Below are 17,341 nucleotides of genomic sequence, written 5' to 3' on the forward strand. Positions count from 1 at the left end.
CTGGTTAATGTGGCCTGGAGCTACAATAAAAAGTAGGACAGAGCTGTTAACTGTTGGATTACTTTACATTAGCTACATTACATCCACCCAACAGGCACCTGCCAAAACACACCTGATCCAAGTAATCAACAGTGAGTGGGGCAAGGATAGTTGGAAAACAAGCAGGACAGTGGCCCTAAGGAACATGGGTTTCCCACCACTGCTGTAACCCAACAAACTATTATAGTTAGTCCATGATAAGCTGCTTAGCCTCTGGAGTAATTCTCAGATACTGCTGTATAGGTTTGTATAGGGGTATAGGTAAGTATAGGTTTGTTGGCTGGACATGCTAATGTTTCCACCTCACATTAGGCCAGACAAACATCTTGTGTTTTATGTTTATTCTTACCATACTTTATTACCATGCATAAGATACAGCCCAATGTAAAACCAATACAGTTTGCTGTACTTTTCAACATTAGTTTTTTTTTTTTAGTTTAATGGCTACTTCACGTTAAATTTGTTTTTGTAAATTGGAAATGTGACCAAAAATATTTAACTCTGTATATTGTGGTACTTTCATATGCTCATATGCTCTTCTGCATTTTCAATTCTCATTTTTATAAATCTATGAAATGAAAGTGAAGCTCCCTTGAAGCTTTTTTCAACTGGTCTGAGAAATCAGTTTCAGTGAACATAAAAATACTAAACACATACTGAAAAACCTCTTTTGTATTATTTTATATACGTCTCCTATTATGATTTGTAAATTCATAGCTATTATTCTGTGTTTAATGTGTATGCAGACCTCTTTTCTGCTTTGTTCCAAAATCATTTTTTCTAAATGATTACTAAGTAGACAGTATTAAAATGAATAATCTGCAGCATAATTACAACACTTGAAATGAGTACTAGTAGCAGTAGTTGTAGTAGTATTAAGTGGAATATTGATTTCTGCTGCCCCCACATGGTCACTGAAGGAAATGCAACACTCCACTACTGCAGTTCAGCTGTTTGTTTTCTGTCATGAACATCAAATGGATCAATGAATAATAATCAGTTTTCATAATTAATACAACTGACCTGATTTAATTCCAGTCTGTGATCACTATCAGCAGACAGCAACTAAATCTGAGTTTATTTATTTATTATTATTTCAGGTGGTTGTTTTATTTTACGTCTGATGGTTTCATCTTGCAGGAACCTGCAAATCGTTTGCACTGAAAAAAAACCTTTGTCCTCACAAAATAATTGCTGACTCTTTTATTTCACTCTAAAATTGTGACATGCTCCTTCTACTCCCAGCGTGTACTACAGGAGGCACCTTGTGAGGAAAGTGAGGCATGCTGGGATACGTCTGACTGCTGTTGATGGAGGTCCCCTGTTTGATCCTTATTCGCAGGGGGAGAATGAGGAGGAAGAGGAGTGGCTGGAGGGTAGGTCGTCATAATAAAAGAAATTATAGAAATGTATTATTAACTTACAAAGTAATAAGGTAATAGGAGATTCATATGAGGTTTTCAACGTTTTTTTTCCCTCACCTGAAGGAATCTCTGCAGCTTTCATCCATTTCATCAGTTTTTTGTGAAAGGTTTCCACTGCTGCAGGAGACAAACAAATCCATCAATTCTCTATACTCTTAGACCAATTCAGGGTAAGCTTCAACTTACTTAAAAACATCTGTATTTATATTTACAATTTATATTTACAGTCACCTACTGCACAGTACCTCTGATTGGCTGAGAAGTTGCTGCTGTTGCCCGTGAGCCACATTCTCCTCCAAGTTCCTCTCCAGATTCAGGTCCATCTTCTCCTGCAGATTGTGCTCCAGGTTCTGTTTCAGATTCAGGTCCAGGTTTCACCTGGAGAAAGACTCGGTCCAGCAGATGGTCCAGCAGCTGGTGGGCATCGTCAGGCTTGGTTCTGATGGTGAGGATGCGAGGGGGTTGTCCTGCAGAGAGCTGCATCTCTGTGATGTTTCTGAGAAGCAAGAACCACAGAAATACTTTAAAACAAACATTTGTCAGGTTTCTGTCCAAAACAGCACAAACAAAACATTTTCAGTGTTTTAATGTGAGAAGAAGATTAAAACTTAGCAAAACATAGCTAGACCTCTGGTTCGCTTCTAGTAACTTTTGTTTTTCAAAACACTAAGCACAGCCGGCCAGCAGTGGCTCCAGGATATTCAGTCCAGCTTGCAGAACATATGTCATATTTGGGCCCGATGGAGGAAAGTTTACAAAAAACCAATTTCATCAGAATTTTTTGGTGACCAGAGTGAGACCACTTCCTCTCCTGGGCCTCGGGGTGCTTGTTTTGCTCACATATGAGTTTGATTAGTGTGTTTACATCTGCCACTAGTTGTACCAAAGGGGAAAAAACTAGATCCAACTGGACTAAACCACAATGGTTTGAAAACACAAAAAATCAAGACTGAGAACATCTGCAGTGATAAATGAAAAGTCCACAGTTAAATGTGAATAAAAATGACCTTGAATGGATGTTGATGCAGATTTGAGCTGATGATGTTTGGATGAGTTAACTGTTGGTTCTCACCTACTTCTGTTGCGTCTGAGGATCCAACAGAGAAGCAGCAGAACAATCAGAACCAGCAGCAGAACCATCAGCGACACGATGACGAGATCAAAGGTCAAACCTTGGGGCATCATCATACTGAGACTTGAACAGCAGGGGGCAGTGATGGGCTCCACTTCTCAACACAACACACTTTTTTCAGAATAAAAGAAGCAGCCTTACATTGATATTTATAGTTTAGTCTTGACCTTGCTCCATTTAGTAGCTGGAGGGTTTGATTGTGTGATACAACCTTCTTCAGCAGATGGAGATGGACATTTGAAAGTTCTACAAGAAAAATGGGAAAGTTCACATGCTAAAATTGACATAAAGGCTACTAAACGAACATTGTACAAAGGTTTTTCTCAACGAATATTGCACAAGGAACCTTAACACTCTGATTAGGTCAAACACTGTTAACAACACGCTCAATACATCTTTTAAGGTTAGAGAAACAACCTCAAGCTGGTAAAAAATAATAAAAAAATAATAATTATTATTATTCCATTTGAAAGGGCCCTTCCTATGGACGACTCTTTAGTGTTGCATTCAGAGACAAACCTGCACTCATTCGCAGCAGCAGAGAGACATATAAAACAGCAGCTCTAAGCTCCACTGATGGTGAGACTACAGTAAATCATTAGGAAGAACACTGTGGTGTTGTAACTTTGTTAGCACCAGATTAACAAGGTCACGTCTGAGCAACATGCAGCCATTGTGAAACATTCAAGTATACACAGATTTATATGTTTACTATACTTGCCTGCCTTGTTGAGATCCTGTATTTTGAAGCAAATTAGTCTGTTATTCAGAAAATTGGCAGAAATGTCTCATTCTAGGAAAGTTGAAAGAAAACATTCTGCTCTTACCAGGACATAAACAATAACAGCATGTGGACACAAATTGCTGCCAGTTTGCCACAAAGAAAACGCTCAACACAACACAGCTCTTAAACATCAGCATTAATAAAGTAGCTATCTGTATCCATGTGTGAATGAATGCATCATCAGTCTTGTGTTGAAGGTCTTAATGTGATATATTTTTTCTTTTCTTGGTTATGGCCTTATTATTCCTACAGGGCTCAAGTCAGCTGATCACACAAGCTCCAATTGGTCAATCAACACAGAAACAGCAGGTTTGGCAGCATGTTTTAATCAGATTAATGTAGATTAGGAATCAGTGATTTTTTTTTTTTTACAAAATAAAATCCAAAAATATGTAACAATGTAAAATAGACAATAAAATCTGTGTTCATATGTTTTTATGTTAAAGCACCATCAGTCACAGTGGCCTTCGCTTTAGTAATTTGTAAGATCAAAAATTGGCACATTTAGATTTACCCTGGTAGATAATTATTAGGCACCATGTCAATATAAATATATTATTATTACAGCAAAGTTAAAAAAAATAACATGATGGATGATAAATGAAAACAGTAAACAAACAAAAAAATCACTGTAAATAAAAAAATCCAAAATATACACAATGTATATGTGTGGGTTCAAACAGCATTATTGGTGATATTGTTATTGATCTCCATCCTGCTGATCAATTCAGTTACCAGCTGCTGCAGAGTTTGAGAACGCAGCCGACCGATCTCCAGGACGCCTTCGTGGTTCACCCTGTCCGAGTCTTCGTAACTCTTCACCACCTGACACAGACAGACAGTCACATGAACAGTCAATTAAACCGGCATGTGATCAGGTTTAAACATATGTTTATTCTATGCTAATGACTCATTTGGCTCCATTCAGACATGACAGGATGTTGGTGAAATGAACTGTACATGGTTTATATTGGGAAAGAGCGCAGAAGAAGAACCACTAATACATTTTCACATTTTTAATCATTTACTGTTATTAAATGGTACATTCTGCTTCTTGCTCTATAATATCTGTCAGAACACAGGCAATAAATGGCAAGATGTGTGTAATAATCCTGAATATTCATCAGTGTCTTCATTAAGGCAGCTGGAACAAATGAAAGTTAAAAATATATTGCTGGTTTCACCATGAAAGTCATAGATTCATAGTTTTGTATTAGAAGAAGACAATAGATTTTGTAACACTGATCTTTCAAATTTGGGTATTCAGCTTATAATTCTTAATTGATCACTCTCCTTGTCTGCTCAATCAATGAATCAATCCATCCACGTATTGATTAATGGGTCAGTTGTGTGTTTACCTTGTTGGTGATCAGAGAGAGACCAAAGACCCTCAGGCCACAGTGAGTTGCCATGACTACCTCAGCAGCCGTACTCATACCTGTAAACACCTGGAGTTACTGAAACAGGTCACAACAGTCCTGATAATACAGATGAGAATAATGCTACTGTTGTGGTTAGTGCTGACATCACCATCACCACCCTGGTAGTTACTATAATTAGAATAATTAGGAAATGCAGAAACTACTTCCTGCTCCTCAGAGGATGAGCCCTGAGTAAGGCTCTGAGAACAGATAAGTCCTCAGGATGTTTGTTCATGCTATTGAGCTCTGCAGCCTTAGGACCCTACACTTTTGGCCTGGTTTCTGTGTGCATGTGTGTGTCGTACCAACAGCGTCCACCCCCAGTCGATGCAGCAGTCTGGCCTCAGCGATGGTTTCGAAGTTTGGCCCTCCCACCATAGCGTACACACCCTCCTGCATCAGGCTGGCCACACCCTGCTGCTTAGCAATGTCCATTGCTAGGCAACGCAGGCTTTTGTCATAACAACCTGACATGGCAGGGAAACGAGGCCCGAACCTGTAAACAACAAACAATAGAGAACAACATGAGAAATGAAAACAAAACTACCAACAACAAAACTCAATAGCTGAATTTTCCTCCAGAGATTAATAAAGTTTATCTCATTTCATCTAATCTCAAAGTAGCAACATCAGTACTTTGCTTCTTATGACCATGGAAACTGAATTGACCCAATATGATCACAATGAATAGCATGAGTGTGAGAAACAATCACACACATACAAAGAAAGACAAATAAATAACACAAAAATGAATCAAGAGTAAATACGAGTTACTTGTCATCGTTGGGTCCACTCAGCGGGTTCAGACCCACCAGTCCAGGGAAGTTCACGTGATCCTTGATGACCATGATGTCACCAGGGTGCAGACCATCAGCCAATGAGCCGGCAGCATTTGTCACAATCAGAGTCTCCACACCCAAAAGCTTGAAGACTCGAACTGGAAATGTTGTCTGTCATAAAACAGACAGAATCTTGTCAGAACCTTGAATGAACATTTTCTGTCTCTAACACAGAAGAAACTTCTGTTACATTTGTGGAGACAATGTTTTTTTGTTCACTAGCTTTAAACTCTCATCTTGACAATTACATAACCTGCCCGGCTGAATTTAACAGAGTTCTTATTAAGTCTGAAGCCTTTTTGCATCTATGTCTGTGTGAAAATCCTGCCTGAGACCTAAACCAGATCTCTGCCTCAACCTTAAACTATAGTCACACTTGGATTTGAAAAAAATCCCCTAAAGACAGAATAATATTTGTTAATCAAGGACCCAACTTTTATATTACTATTATCATTGTTTTTGTTGTTGTTATTGTGACAAATGCTGGAAGCTCATTGGCCATTAGCCTGCACCCTGGTTATTATTATTTACATAACAGCTTTCTAAAACTGAACTGGTGCTTTACAGAGAATAAAATCAAATCATTAAATAACACTGGTGATGTGTCAAAGGTTATTTAGATGAGAACTAACAGATTAAAAGAAAAATGTCAAATATAAAAATATCACAGAAAAACCCAGTCTGCTGCTTCAGTCTCAAAGGGCCCAGGTTAACAGCCTTTTCACAGAGTGCTACGAGTTGATGTTCTCTATTTTAATTTGAATACTGAGTGCGCCACCTAGAGGACAGCCAGTTACTCACAGCATGGCATATAAATATATATGGAAGGAACAATGGCAGCATTGACCAGGCTGCTAAAAGGCTGCATGTGACCAAACCCAAAATGTGAACCAGTCTCATGCAGCTGATTACAGTCATATGTGTGCTGTACCAAGTTTACAGGACTGAGCTGCTTTAATCAGCTCACTGCGAGTGCCTGTGCATTGACGTGCTGGTTGGTGAATTTAATGCTGTTTTATGGCTCAAGTTTTTATTTCTAAAGGCAAAACCACAAAAATACTCTACAACTACAAAAAATGTGTGGTTTGTTCCTCAATCCCTCAAAGGCTGTTCTGGTTTCAGACTTGGTTTTAAGATTAAAGCTAGAATAAAGTTTAGGAGTTTGGGCTCATTATGTCAGTGAACATCCTTGCAACTATAAAAGGACAAGCATAAATGTGTGTGTGTACCTTGCAAAGTGAATGTCCTTCATACATGTGGAAGCGACCTTGCATGCACACACACGTCTTCCCCTTCAACTCCCCAAACACCAGCCGTCCTGCGTGACCCTGCACTGAAACACACAGGACAGCAGTCAGGATGGAGTGAGACTAGACGTTCCCATTTGCTTCCAGTCTTTGTGCTAAGCTATGCTAAAAAAAGACAATTTGTATATAATAAACATTCAATCTTGTTTTTTCTTCCCTTATTTGACCATGATGCTCCTGTGACTGAAAGTTCCCGTTTCTATCACATTTTTTTTTTCCATGAAATGAATTGATTTGTTTTTGCATCAGAAGACCCTCACTGATTCTTTTAAATGAAGCACTTTCAAATATTCTTAAACATAAGACATTATTTATAAAGAGATGTCGAGGTGATTTGTGTTTATCAAAGTATGAACTGTACAGGGCATGAAGCAGTAAGTTCTGCAGCGCTCCATACTGTCAGCCAACAACACATTTATTTAATGCTGTTCACAGTGAAATAAAACTGTATATCCAGAGTACCTGTGCTCTGAGGGAAGCCTGGTATGTCAGAATAGGCAAAGGAGTCCTGACACTTGAGGGTGTCAGCGAGCATGCCCAGTCCAGACCCACAGATGATTGCCACCTGGGGGCGGTGCTCCGTTTGAGACATCAACCAGTCAGCTGTCTTCTGGTATTCGTCATGACTGCAGACAGGAAGAAGAGAGGACTGTGTGAGGATTTCATACATATTATGTGCAAAGACCCATGAAGGCACCTGATACAGCATCCACAAAAATACTTCACTGTAAGGAGCAGCAGAGGTACAACGTTCTACCTCTGCAATACAGTCTGCATAAAGCACCTTAATGTTAAAGACAACAGCATAAAAAAATGCATTTTATAACTTCTAGTCTTTAGGCTCCAGCACATTCACATGACCCTGGTTAAGGAATAAGCGGGTATAGATACTGGATGGATGGAAGTTCTAGTCTTTTTCTGGTGTGAAACGTTTATTCCTGTTCATTATATGTTCTGTGTAAAAACACAGCTTATTCCAACTCAGGAGCCGCAAAGGCCGATTGCATCACAGTGTCACAACATGGTCGTCCCTTTTCAAAGCCTCCTTCAAATGCAGTTGACAAATATCACATTGTTTTCTTGGGAAATGAAGGCTTCTGTTGTATCCTTCACAGCCCAACATATCCCAAGATTCTTTGCGCACAGGTGTTGAAAATTGAATATGGAGGATAAGTGAGGAGACCGTGGACACAATAAAGACAAGAATATTAGATTATAACTATTAGAATAAGTCCTTCCTTCTAATATTTACATTTTTCTCTTGTGAATTACAGAATAATGATTTACCCCTTTCAAGACCTCTGGATAAAATTCAAATAAACAAAATAAATATTTTTGTTTGAACTGGTCACAGCAGAAAGATGTGATGACAAATTACAAGCCAAAAACTGAACACTAACACTTGTCTAGGAAACTAAAGGAAAAGTATTTATTTAATAATAACACAACAACCTGCACATTTTGACACGTTCAGCAGAAAAAAGGGAGGCAGAAGAGATTTAAAATATGTTTCTTACCTGATCTGTTCTTTGCTGTGCATGTTGACAGACGACCAATGAAGATATGTCACAAACTGTTTGTGTTTATAAATTTGTGTGTGTGTGAATGATGGGTAGTCAGAGTGTGCCTGACCGATGCTGATCGGTCTACATATTCACCAGTCATATGCGCCTGATTGGTCTACAGCCCGTCCATTCATCAGCAGCAGCCAATGGCGCCACAGTGTTGTGGAAATGTGTGTGTGTGTTGGGATTCCTTTCTAAACAGGATTCATTGAGTTTTTTTTGGTTTTAGTTGTGTAACCAGGGTCTGGTTTTGCATCACAGACCCCGCTGACAGTAATATGATTTCAGTTCTCTCACACACACACACTTTGTTGCGTGCTGTAATAAAGCCTCAGTTTCTTTCCAGTTTTATACGTTAAATTTGTATTAAACATGCTTTGTATCTGCAAATATATTTTATATTAAAAGAACAGCAGCACTGGTAAAGTTGTCTACCTGTTAACTGTGCCAACCCTGTCAGGTCCAAACTCAAAGTCCAAGTCAGACTCAGCCAATCAGATCTGAGATGTGGCAGTTTAACAAGCAGCAGCTCGTTGGTCAGTTCTGTTTTAATTGAAAATCCACATTAAGTCTCATGACCACTAACACTCACTCACATGCTCCCCTGCTGCTGCTCTCTTCAGCTACTGCTAATGAGATGCATGTGGGCAGTGATGCACTGGTAATCAGGTATTCTGTCAGGGGTCCAATGGACTTTAAAGACCAATATAATTCCTTTTATCATTTTTTAAATTTATAATATAATATATATATAATTTTTTAAAAATTTTGTCCCAGTACAACCCTGAATGTGGGTCTGGACCAGAGTCAGACTGGAACCAGAACAATGGAGCTGGACTTGAACCAGCTAAACTGATAAGATGAAAGCTTGTCAAAGTGAGTCCACGATATGTCCATCAAAATCACCAAACCATCAACTGAACATCACTACACATCAGATTTAAATTTTAAAAGACAAACTGTTTCCTGTAGAAGATAAACAAACCCCAAAATCTGGTTTAAAAAAACCAAACTCAAAGCTGAATGAAAAACGACACGGTCATATTTAAGAAGCACAGCGTTTCATGTGACAGATAATGTTCTTATGTCTGGAAATAAAGAGATTCATCTGTCTGTCTCTGTTCTTTATTAGGTCTTTTGTCTGGTAGGACAAGTGTCACAGTGTGTGTGTGTGTGTGTGTTGTTTAACAGGAGTTATGTGGAAGATGGTTACAGATTAATACACACACACATACATGTATATATAATATATATATATATAAATAAACTGTTGTTTTTTAATCAGGTAAAAATTAAATCTCATGATTCAGCTGTATAAGCATTTTGGAAGCTTCACCGTGTCTTTATGCCAATAACACTAGGCCAAATAAGAGAATAATAATAACAGAAAAACTGCTGTGACTGTGGTGATCACTTAATGTCATCATCAGGTTCAATTTTCAATTTGTCTTAATACAAAACCTCTGCTTATTATTGGTTGATAAATTTAAATTTAAGTTGAACTGGATCTGAAATAACCTTACTAATCAGCTTAATCAGCTTTAAATAATCTTTTGTTCCTGTTGTTTTGGTCCAAGTATTTAACGGACAAATTTGTGTCACTTGAGCGTAGGTTTTACTATCACGTGTTGAGTTTATTGACATTTTCCTGCTCCCTGTCTCAGATGCTGCTGCCTCTGTGTGTTTAATGCTCAGCTGAATGCTCTACATTACTGCATTCCTTCACCTCAGTCAAAATGTGAAAAATGTGACCAGGTTCATTAAAACGTCATTTAGATATTTGGCGTTTCTGGACGTATGTGACCTATAAGCAGCCAACCTCATCAAAATACCTCAACACTTATTATCTAGAGGTTGAGTCATGGCAACTAGACACTGCAACAAATAGCAGCTATCTCTAGCACAAAACACCAAACCGATATATATATTTGTAAAGGCTTTGGTTCTGTCCGTATTATACAATGTTATTATATGAGAATATTAAAGTTGTATGCATTAGATGTCTTGATGACATGGTCATAAGCTGTGTAGCTGACGTCTGTCTGAAAACAAAGCGAGTGTAAAATCCCAAACACGTCAGAGAATAGTCCAGATTCTGTGCGAGCTGACTCAGACAATCTTCTGGATGGAAGAGGCTTTTGTTTTGTTTCGTTCTGGGACTCAGAGTTTGTGTCTCTGCTCAGCATTGTGATAAAAACAGTATTTTTTCTGTCAGCGTGACGTCTGATTGAGAAAAACGATCAGAGATCTGAAATAAATCTTTGGTCACCAACATGAGGATCTCAGTTCATTATGTCATTACTTATAACATCTACAGTCACAAACCTTCATTAGTGTTGAGTGTACATGACTCTGATCATTTATGTATGCCAGTTTTTCATAGGGTTTGGTTATTGAATGGTGGGTGAGTTTGAGGGGCATATTAATTAACTTCAGATCTGTATGTTTCCTGTTGTTTCCTGTTGCTCACAAATCCAAGTCAAGTCTCAGCTGCTACATGACGTCTACACTGCTTAGAAAACTGCCTTGATCTAACAAATTCAATCCATGTACTACAGAGACATCACTTAGTTAGTGCCATCTAGTGGTGACTTTGCAAAAAACATATTTATCAATACTTAATCCATTTATGCTAATAGATCGCTCTAAATATTACACATTGAACGCCATGTCCATTTTCCATATCTGATTACTTTAAATGGGCTATTGCAAAGCAGTATGAAAAAAAACTCCCCACCCTCAAAATGAGGTAAATGATGTACTTTCACTATTTACAGGATTTCATGTTATAATGTCTGCCATTGTAGTGATAACAAGTCAACTTTGAATGCATGTGGTTTTTGAAATTTATTAATCTGCTTGATTCATTATGTCTGTGAACCACTGACATATATTGGGAATAATATTCAGTTCATCAGCCATTTCCTTAATGACATGCCAAAATAATAATAATAATAGTAATAAATTAATTAATAAAAAAAGATTGCTCACAAATCCCAAATCTGGAGTCCAAGTCAAGACTCTAATCACTGTGTGTCAGACTAAAGTCCAAGTCTCATCTTTGCCTTCTGGTTGCGAGTTTGATGAGGTGACCACTACCACTCTCATGTCTGAGGGGAAACAGTTCTGGCTTTGTTCTGGAAACAAGATTTGCCTACAAGTATCTCTAAGACTCACTGATTAACACATTATATCTCATTGTTTCATCTGTGAATGTAAAACATTGTAGTCACCACCATGTGCTTCTTTCAGGGCAGGAGACAAGTAGTTAAAATCAGCAACATTCTTTCCAAGTCACCTTCAGTTCAAATCAGGCTCCACGAGGCTGCTGCCTTTCTCTCCACTGCTTCATTCTTTGTGCACAAACGACTGTACGACTCAGGATGACTCTGTTAAAACACTACAGCCAAAAATAGAACCACTCTTCCTAAAATGAAATCCCCTCAGAATGAGAGACCCGCAGCTTCTTACAAAACTCCCAGTAAATTACATCTGCAGATGACTTGTGACTATCAGCTCACGGTCACAAGTTTAGATTCCAGCTGCACGACAGTGAACACCACAGGGTTTATTACAGTATCAGATTCAAAAGGCCAAAAACGCTCTTGTAATAACCTTTTACAGGCCTTTTTCTCGTGCACTTGTGACTAAAACAAATCCGAATCCATAGGACTTTGGGGTCTATGTCTGATAAAAATAATATGTGGAGTTTTGATTATAGTGAATAGTGCTATTTAGAGAAAAGCACAAATACAAATATAAGAAAAAAGCAGCAGTAGCTTGTTTAATATTGTTCAGTCCATAGGTCAACCAAATCTAGCAATTAAGTAAACAGAGAAACCACAATGACTGTTTTAACTTCTTTACTTCTCAAGTCTTTGTGTAGCAGTCACAGATTTAGATTAAAACAGGTTAAATTACACAAGCAGAGAGAGAGACAGTACACTCTCAAAAACTGAACAGACCTGAAGAAGTTGGTGGAGTTTGTCTCCCTCTGGTGGCTGGAGGTTGCTCTGCATCACTTCTGAAATAAACTGATAAATAATCACTAATCTGGTTTATTATGAGCAACAGGTCAGCAAAGTTTATATGAATCACTTCATTCCTGACATCATTGCAGATTATTTGAAGCTTGTCACTGTCTGAATCAGGAGATCTCAACTGATTCATCCCCAGTGTGTGTGTGTGTGTGTGTGTGTGTGTGGTGGGTGGGTGGGTGGGTGGGTGGGTGGGTGGGTGGGGGTGGCGGCTATTGGTGATTGTGTGTTTGTTGCATCATCCTGACACCCTGTGCACATCCCAATGGTATGCATAGACACACACAAGTGTTTGCTTTCATTCCAAACTGGGACTTCTCCATTCATTTCTTGGAGACTTACCCTGACTTTATCCAGGACCACCTGCCTGACTTGAACCTTCACCCTGACCTTAAACCACATGTTCACTCTAAAATTCTGTGATTTACATGATGGAAATCAGCATCTGGTCTAGACCTGTGTCATTAAACAGACAATGACAATTATTTATTGTCTTCCAGGTGGTTTTATTGTCAACATAGCTGTGGATGTTTGCTGGAAGTAAGTGGTGGCTAATATTATAATAATATACAGGTCAAAAAGTTTTTGTGCAGAAACTAATGAGAACAAGAATCAATCAATCAAAAATTTCAGAGAGCAACATTTCAATGTGTGAGTAAAGTCCTAGACTTTCTATGAAAAATTGAAACTTCTAGGATGGGACAATAAAACCAGGACATCCCCTCAACCGCAGCTGCAGCTCAGTGTGCTTGTATTTAGTTTAGTTCCTTATCAGTTTAATCCTGGACTCTCTGAATTTATGCCATTCCTTGTTTACAGAGGAATAAAAAAAACAACCTGACAAAAAAAAAAAGAACAGTGAAAACGAACAGATCAAAAACAAAAAACGTCTTTGATTTTTTTTTTTTACTTTTGTGCATAAATATAATAAAACTTGAATGTGGAAGTTAATGCAACTATTAAAGATGTGACATCATAGCAGTATGAGGTCAACACATACACAGACACACACACACAGTCAACACTGTAACTCTTCTGCAATCAGAGGCTGACTTCATCCTTCAACCAGCCTCAGTGTGTGTGTGTTGGTCAGTGTTGCGTGTTGATTGCACCTCGTTACGGCAGAAAGCAGCAGGATGGTGATGGAGGGAGTGTGTGTGTTTGTTTGTTTTGTTTGTTTCAGCTTGAGATGGGTGAGTGTGTGAGTGTCAATGTGCAGAGTATTGCCTCTAGTTGCATTTGTTGGCTGCACAGGAGAGCAATAAAAGCACGGACACACACACACACACACACACGTTAAAATAATTAACTTTGGATGTTTTCCAAACATTGTCCACGTTTTTATAAACCATCGGTTTTTAATCTTTGTCTTGATGCTGGCAACATTTTCTTATTGTGGCATGAAACACACTTTTACAGCAGTTTTTTTTTAACTTAAATTAAACATGTAGACGTGTGTTGTGCTGCATGCAGCTTAAGGTTAGGATGCTGTGTGATTGTTTTGGATGCTGTAAATTCGTGCTGCTGTTGAACTGTGCTGGATTATACTGAGAGTTACTTCTGTTGTTTAAAGGTACAATGTGTCATATTTAGAGGAATCTATTAGCAGAAATGGAATATAGTATTCATAAACATGTTGTCTGACCGTTGCATTTTCTTACCCTTGAAATGCGCCTGTTAAACCTATTCAGGGAGCAGGGCTCCTCCAATGGAGGCTGGGTTGCGGATGGGGGTGCTCAGAAGGTTGCATTCTGCAATCTCACCACTAGATGCCGCTAAATCTTTCACATTTCACACGTTGCTTGGTGTACAAATCAGGACACTTGAATTAAGGCTGTATCTCTGTAGAGATATCATAATGAGTTTCTGATTTTGTAAAGAACGTTCTTCCAAATCCGAATTACGCCTGATTTATCTGAAGACGTCCAACATGGAAGTAAATACAGTGGTGTCCAGAAAGCTGACCATCATTTAAGGGCTATGGGGTTGCATTGTTACTATTTTGATACTCTTTAGACTCTTCAGTTATAAAGGCGTCTGATGGTGTGAACACAGGTTGTTGACCCATTTATACCACCCAACCATATGACCTGAGCACAAGTGTCAAAGTAATTGATCCTGGTCCATCAGTCTGGTTTAATGAAACTGGCATAAAAAGAACAAATAATAAAACCTGCCTGTGAAGTATCTGAGCTCTAACAGCTCTCACACAGACTGTGATTTATCTTTATTTATCAAGTCTCACTCACAACTGTTTTGATTAGTGCTTCATTTCAGCTAATGAGAGAGAGATTTAAGGCCCACATGGGGGGGGGGGGGAGTCTGACTCTTAATTAGCTGCTGATGCAACATACCTGAGGAGCCACTGGTGAAGAGGATCCTTCCCAGAGTGGTTTGTGTGAACTTCTATTTGATTCACAAATCCTCATCTACATGTAGGAAACAGCAGCCTGACCCAAAAACCAGAGGAGGCCTACAGGTTGGAGCAGCTCCCACCGGCTGCAGGAGAACAGGTGAGTCTCACCTGTAAATTCAAGACAGGGAAACTGATCAGATACAGAGAAGAAGACACCAACATCCTCAGATTAACCTCCAGCAGGCGGAGCTCTGACGTGGGTGTTGTTTTCCTGATGTCAGTGATGTCAAGTAACTGTGTACATTTACCCAAGTATTTAACAAGAGTTTTGAGGTACTTGTACTTCACTATTGGCAAATCACTGTTAATTTGTGTTTCATAAGGACACATAAAGGTCAATGCAAACCTTGCCATCAGACTGTCTCCATCTGCAGATTATTATTGTGAATTTGTTAGTCAGAGAAGAAATAACTGACCTTGTCTTCATTGCAGCTGGTGGAGTAAGATGTGCAGTTTGTTTCCCGGCCCCAGAATAAAGACATTGATTAATGACCAGACTGTGTGTAGTTTATACATATTCTTCCATCTACTCCATTAACCCTGAGGAGGTATTACATGTGAAAGTTCATTTTGAAATGGAGGGTCCGATGAAATACAGCACATTCTTAAAGAATAAATCAGGGGTTTCCACTCTTTTTTTTTTTGCTGTGTGAATTCTTTTAAAACAGCAGTGTCCAGTTGATGCTCCTTTGATTCTCCACTTTCATTTCAAATATGTACAAATTGACAGCAGTTTCACCAAATAAAACTTTCTGCTAAACCGCTCAGGTGGTTTTATTTCAGTATTTAAAGCCTGAAGAAATGACCCAAAATGTCCCAACTAAAACTAAGATTTTAGTAGTAAAACAACTTTTTTCTCTTACTAACAACTTTTCCGGTGCATCTTGCAACACTGGGTTATACTGGCTATCTGTAAATTAAAAAATAAACAAGTGTGAGCATATAAAACCCACATCAGTAAGTAGAATACAGTAAAACAAACTTCTACCACACAGACATGAAGACAAAAACATCTGTTTTTCCCCACATGTTCACACTTTAGTTGACTGAGGACCAGTGTAACAGATGTCATTTATGTTGAGTTTACTGCCAGAATCTGATTTGTTACAACTGCCTGATTAATAAAGTTTGTCTCATCTGTATCTTATCAAGGGCCAAGAAGAAACAGATTTGATTTGTCCAGATGTGGTGACATCTGTCGCTGAGAACACATGACATGAAAGAACTGCAGCAGCCACTGTGACACTCCGCAGCAGAAATTAGAGGCAGACTCCACTTTGACTTCTTAAGTAGAAAGTAGTTCCAATAAAAACAGAAGTTTTAATTATCACTGTAATATTTTTTGTAGTGAGTGTTTCTCTGTACTGAGCTGGAAATGAAAGTAAAGCTGTTCTTAAAGACACACAACTGTTTGCTAGATTATTATTGTCATACTTTTTCTAATCATATTTTCAGATTTAAGCCTTTATAACAACTTTCTTTCACAGGTACAGTGAGGTCAAATGTCAGACACCACTTTAACACACACATACACACATTTGTACAGCTTTTTGTGAGGATGCTCACTGACATAATTTACTCCCAAACCCTTAACACAAACTTTATCATCACAGCTGAGCCCTGACCCTCATCCTCACTTTAACCTAAACCTGATTCTGAGTTTAAACCTGAAGCCAAGTCTTAACCCTCAAACAGACACTTTAAAGTTTTGTCAGAAAGTGACAACTGGCCCATGTCCTCACTGCCATGGTGTAAAACGCAAACTGGTTGCAAGATGTATGTCCATACAAGTACACACATAGTCATGTTACAGTGGATGCAGTCATCATGCCAACAGCAGGCGTTACTGCTGGTTTCATCACGGAGACAATCCCTGGCTGGCCTCAGTGTGTGTGTTTATAGAGATCAACCCCCTTTACACACAGACACACACACATACAGTATTTAAGTCTCTTCTTATCTCAGTTTTGCATCATCCCCAGTGACCTGTCTGTGTGTGTGTGTGTGTGTGTGTGTTAGGGGAGGGAGACTGAACTAAAGAGAGAAGATCAGTTTCATGAGATGACAGCACCACAACAAAGAGCCAAAAAAGTACCTTAACAACTATAATTGTAACACCTAATAATAGCATAACTGCATAGGCTGAATTTTGTTATTGCAGAGTAGAGTAGCAATAGTCAGACAATTTATCACCAGCTGTACTGAATGCTTTCTAGTTGTCTTCATCTCTTATGAACCTAAATGCAATATTCATTTAGTTTAGGACTAGTGGTTGCACAAAACAAGACATTAATGAAGACATTATGATGAACTCTAAATATCTGTAATGAGCATTAACAATCTGTGTTTTGGTTCTTTATAGATGAACAATTAACAG

General features: G+C 38.6%; 1 protein-coding gene across 2 annotated transcripts; it reads right to left on the bottom strand.

Annotated features, from left to right (window-relative positions):
* Window positions 1-2,645: 2,645 nt before the first annotated feature.
* Window positions 2,646-15,066, bottom strand: pnp4a (purine nucleoside phosphorylase 4a). 2 transcript variants are annotated; one of them, XM_026307231.1, is made up of 10 exons: window positions 14,903-15,066; window positions 12,477-12,524; window positions 7,409-7,572; window positions 6,869-6,972; window positions 5,575-5,750; window positions 5,106-5,296; window positions 4,738-4,817; window positions 4,115-4,204; window positions 3,313-3,332; window positions 2,646-2,841 (listed from the first exon to the last, which is right to left on the bottom strand). In XM_026307231.1, exons 3-10 carry the CDS (start codon window positions 7,536-7,538, stop codon window positions 2,745-2,747), a joined length of 888 nt encoding a protein of 295 aa, XP_026163016.1. In that variant the 5' UTR covers window positions 7,539-7,572; window positions 12,477-12,524; window positions 14,903-15,066; the 3' UTR covers window positions 2,646-2,744. The 2 variants fall into 2 exon arrangements, with proteins under 2 accessions (XP_026163016.1, XP_026163015.1); XM_026307230.1 differs by lacking the exons at window positions 12,477-12,524; window positions 14,903-15,066 and adding an exon at window positions 8,464-8,552.
* Between the last annotated feature and the right edge of the window lie 2,275 nt (window positions 15,067-17,341).

Source organism: Mastacembelus armatus, chromosome 5 (assembly GCF_900324485.2).
Source record: "Mastacembelus armatus chromosome 5, fMasArm1.2, whole genome shotgun sequence".
NCBI classification, from domain to species: Eukaryota; Metazoa; Chordata; class Actinopteri; order Synbranchiformes; family Mastacembelidae; genus Mastacembelus; species Mastacembelus armatus.

Bases quoted from the DNA above. Each gene is read 5' to 3' on its own strand.
- pnp4a (XM_026307230.1), bottom strand. From the start codon at position 8,486: ATGCACAGCAAAGAACAGATCAG. The intron at 7,573-8,463 runs GTAAGAAACATA...TCCTGTCTGCAG, and splicing joins CACAGCAAAGAACAGATCAG to TCATGACGAATACCAGAAGA. The intron at 5,751-6,868 runs GTACACACACAC...GTTTTATGACAG, and splicing joins AAGGACATTCACTTTGCAAG to ACAACATTTCCAGTTCGAGT.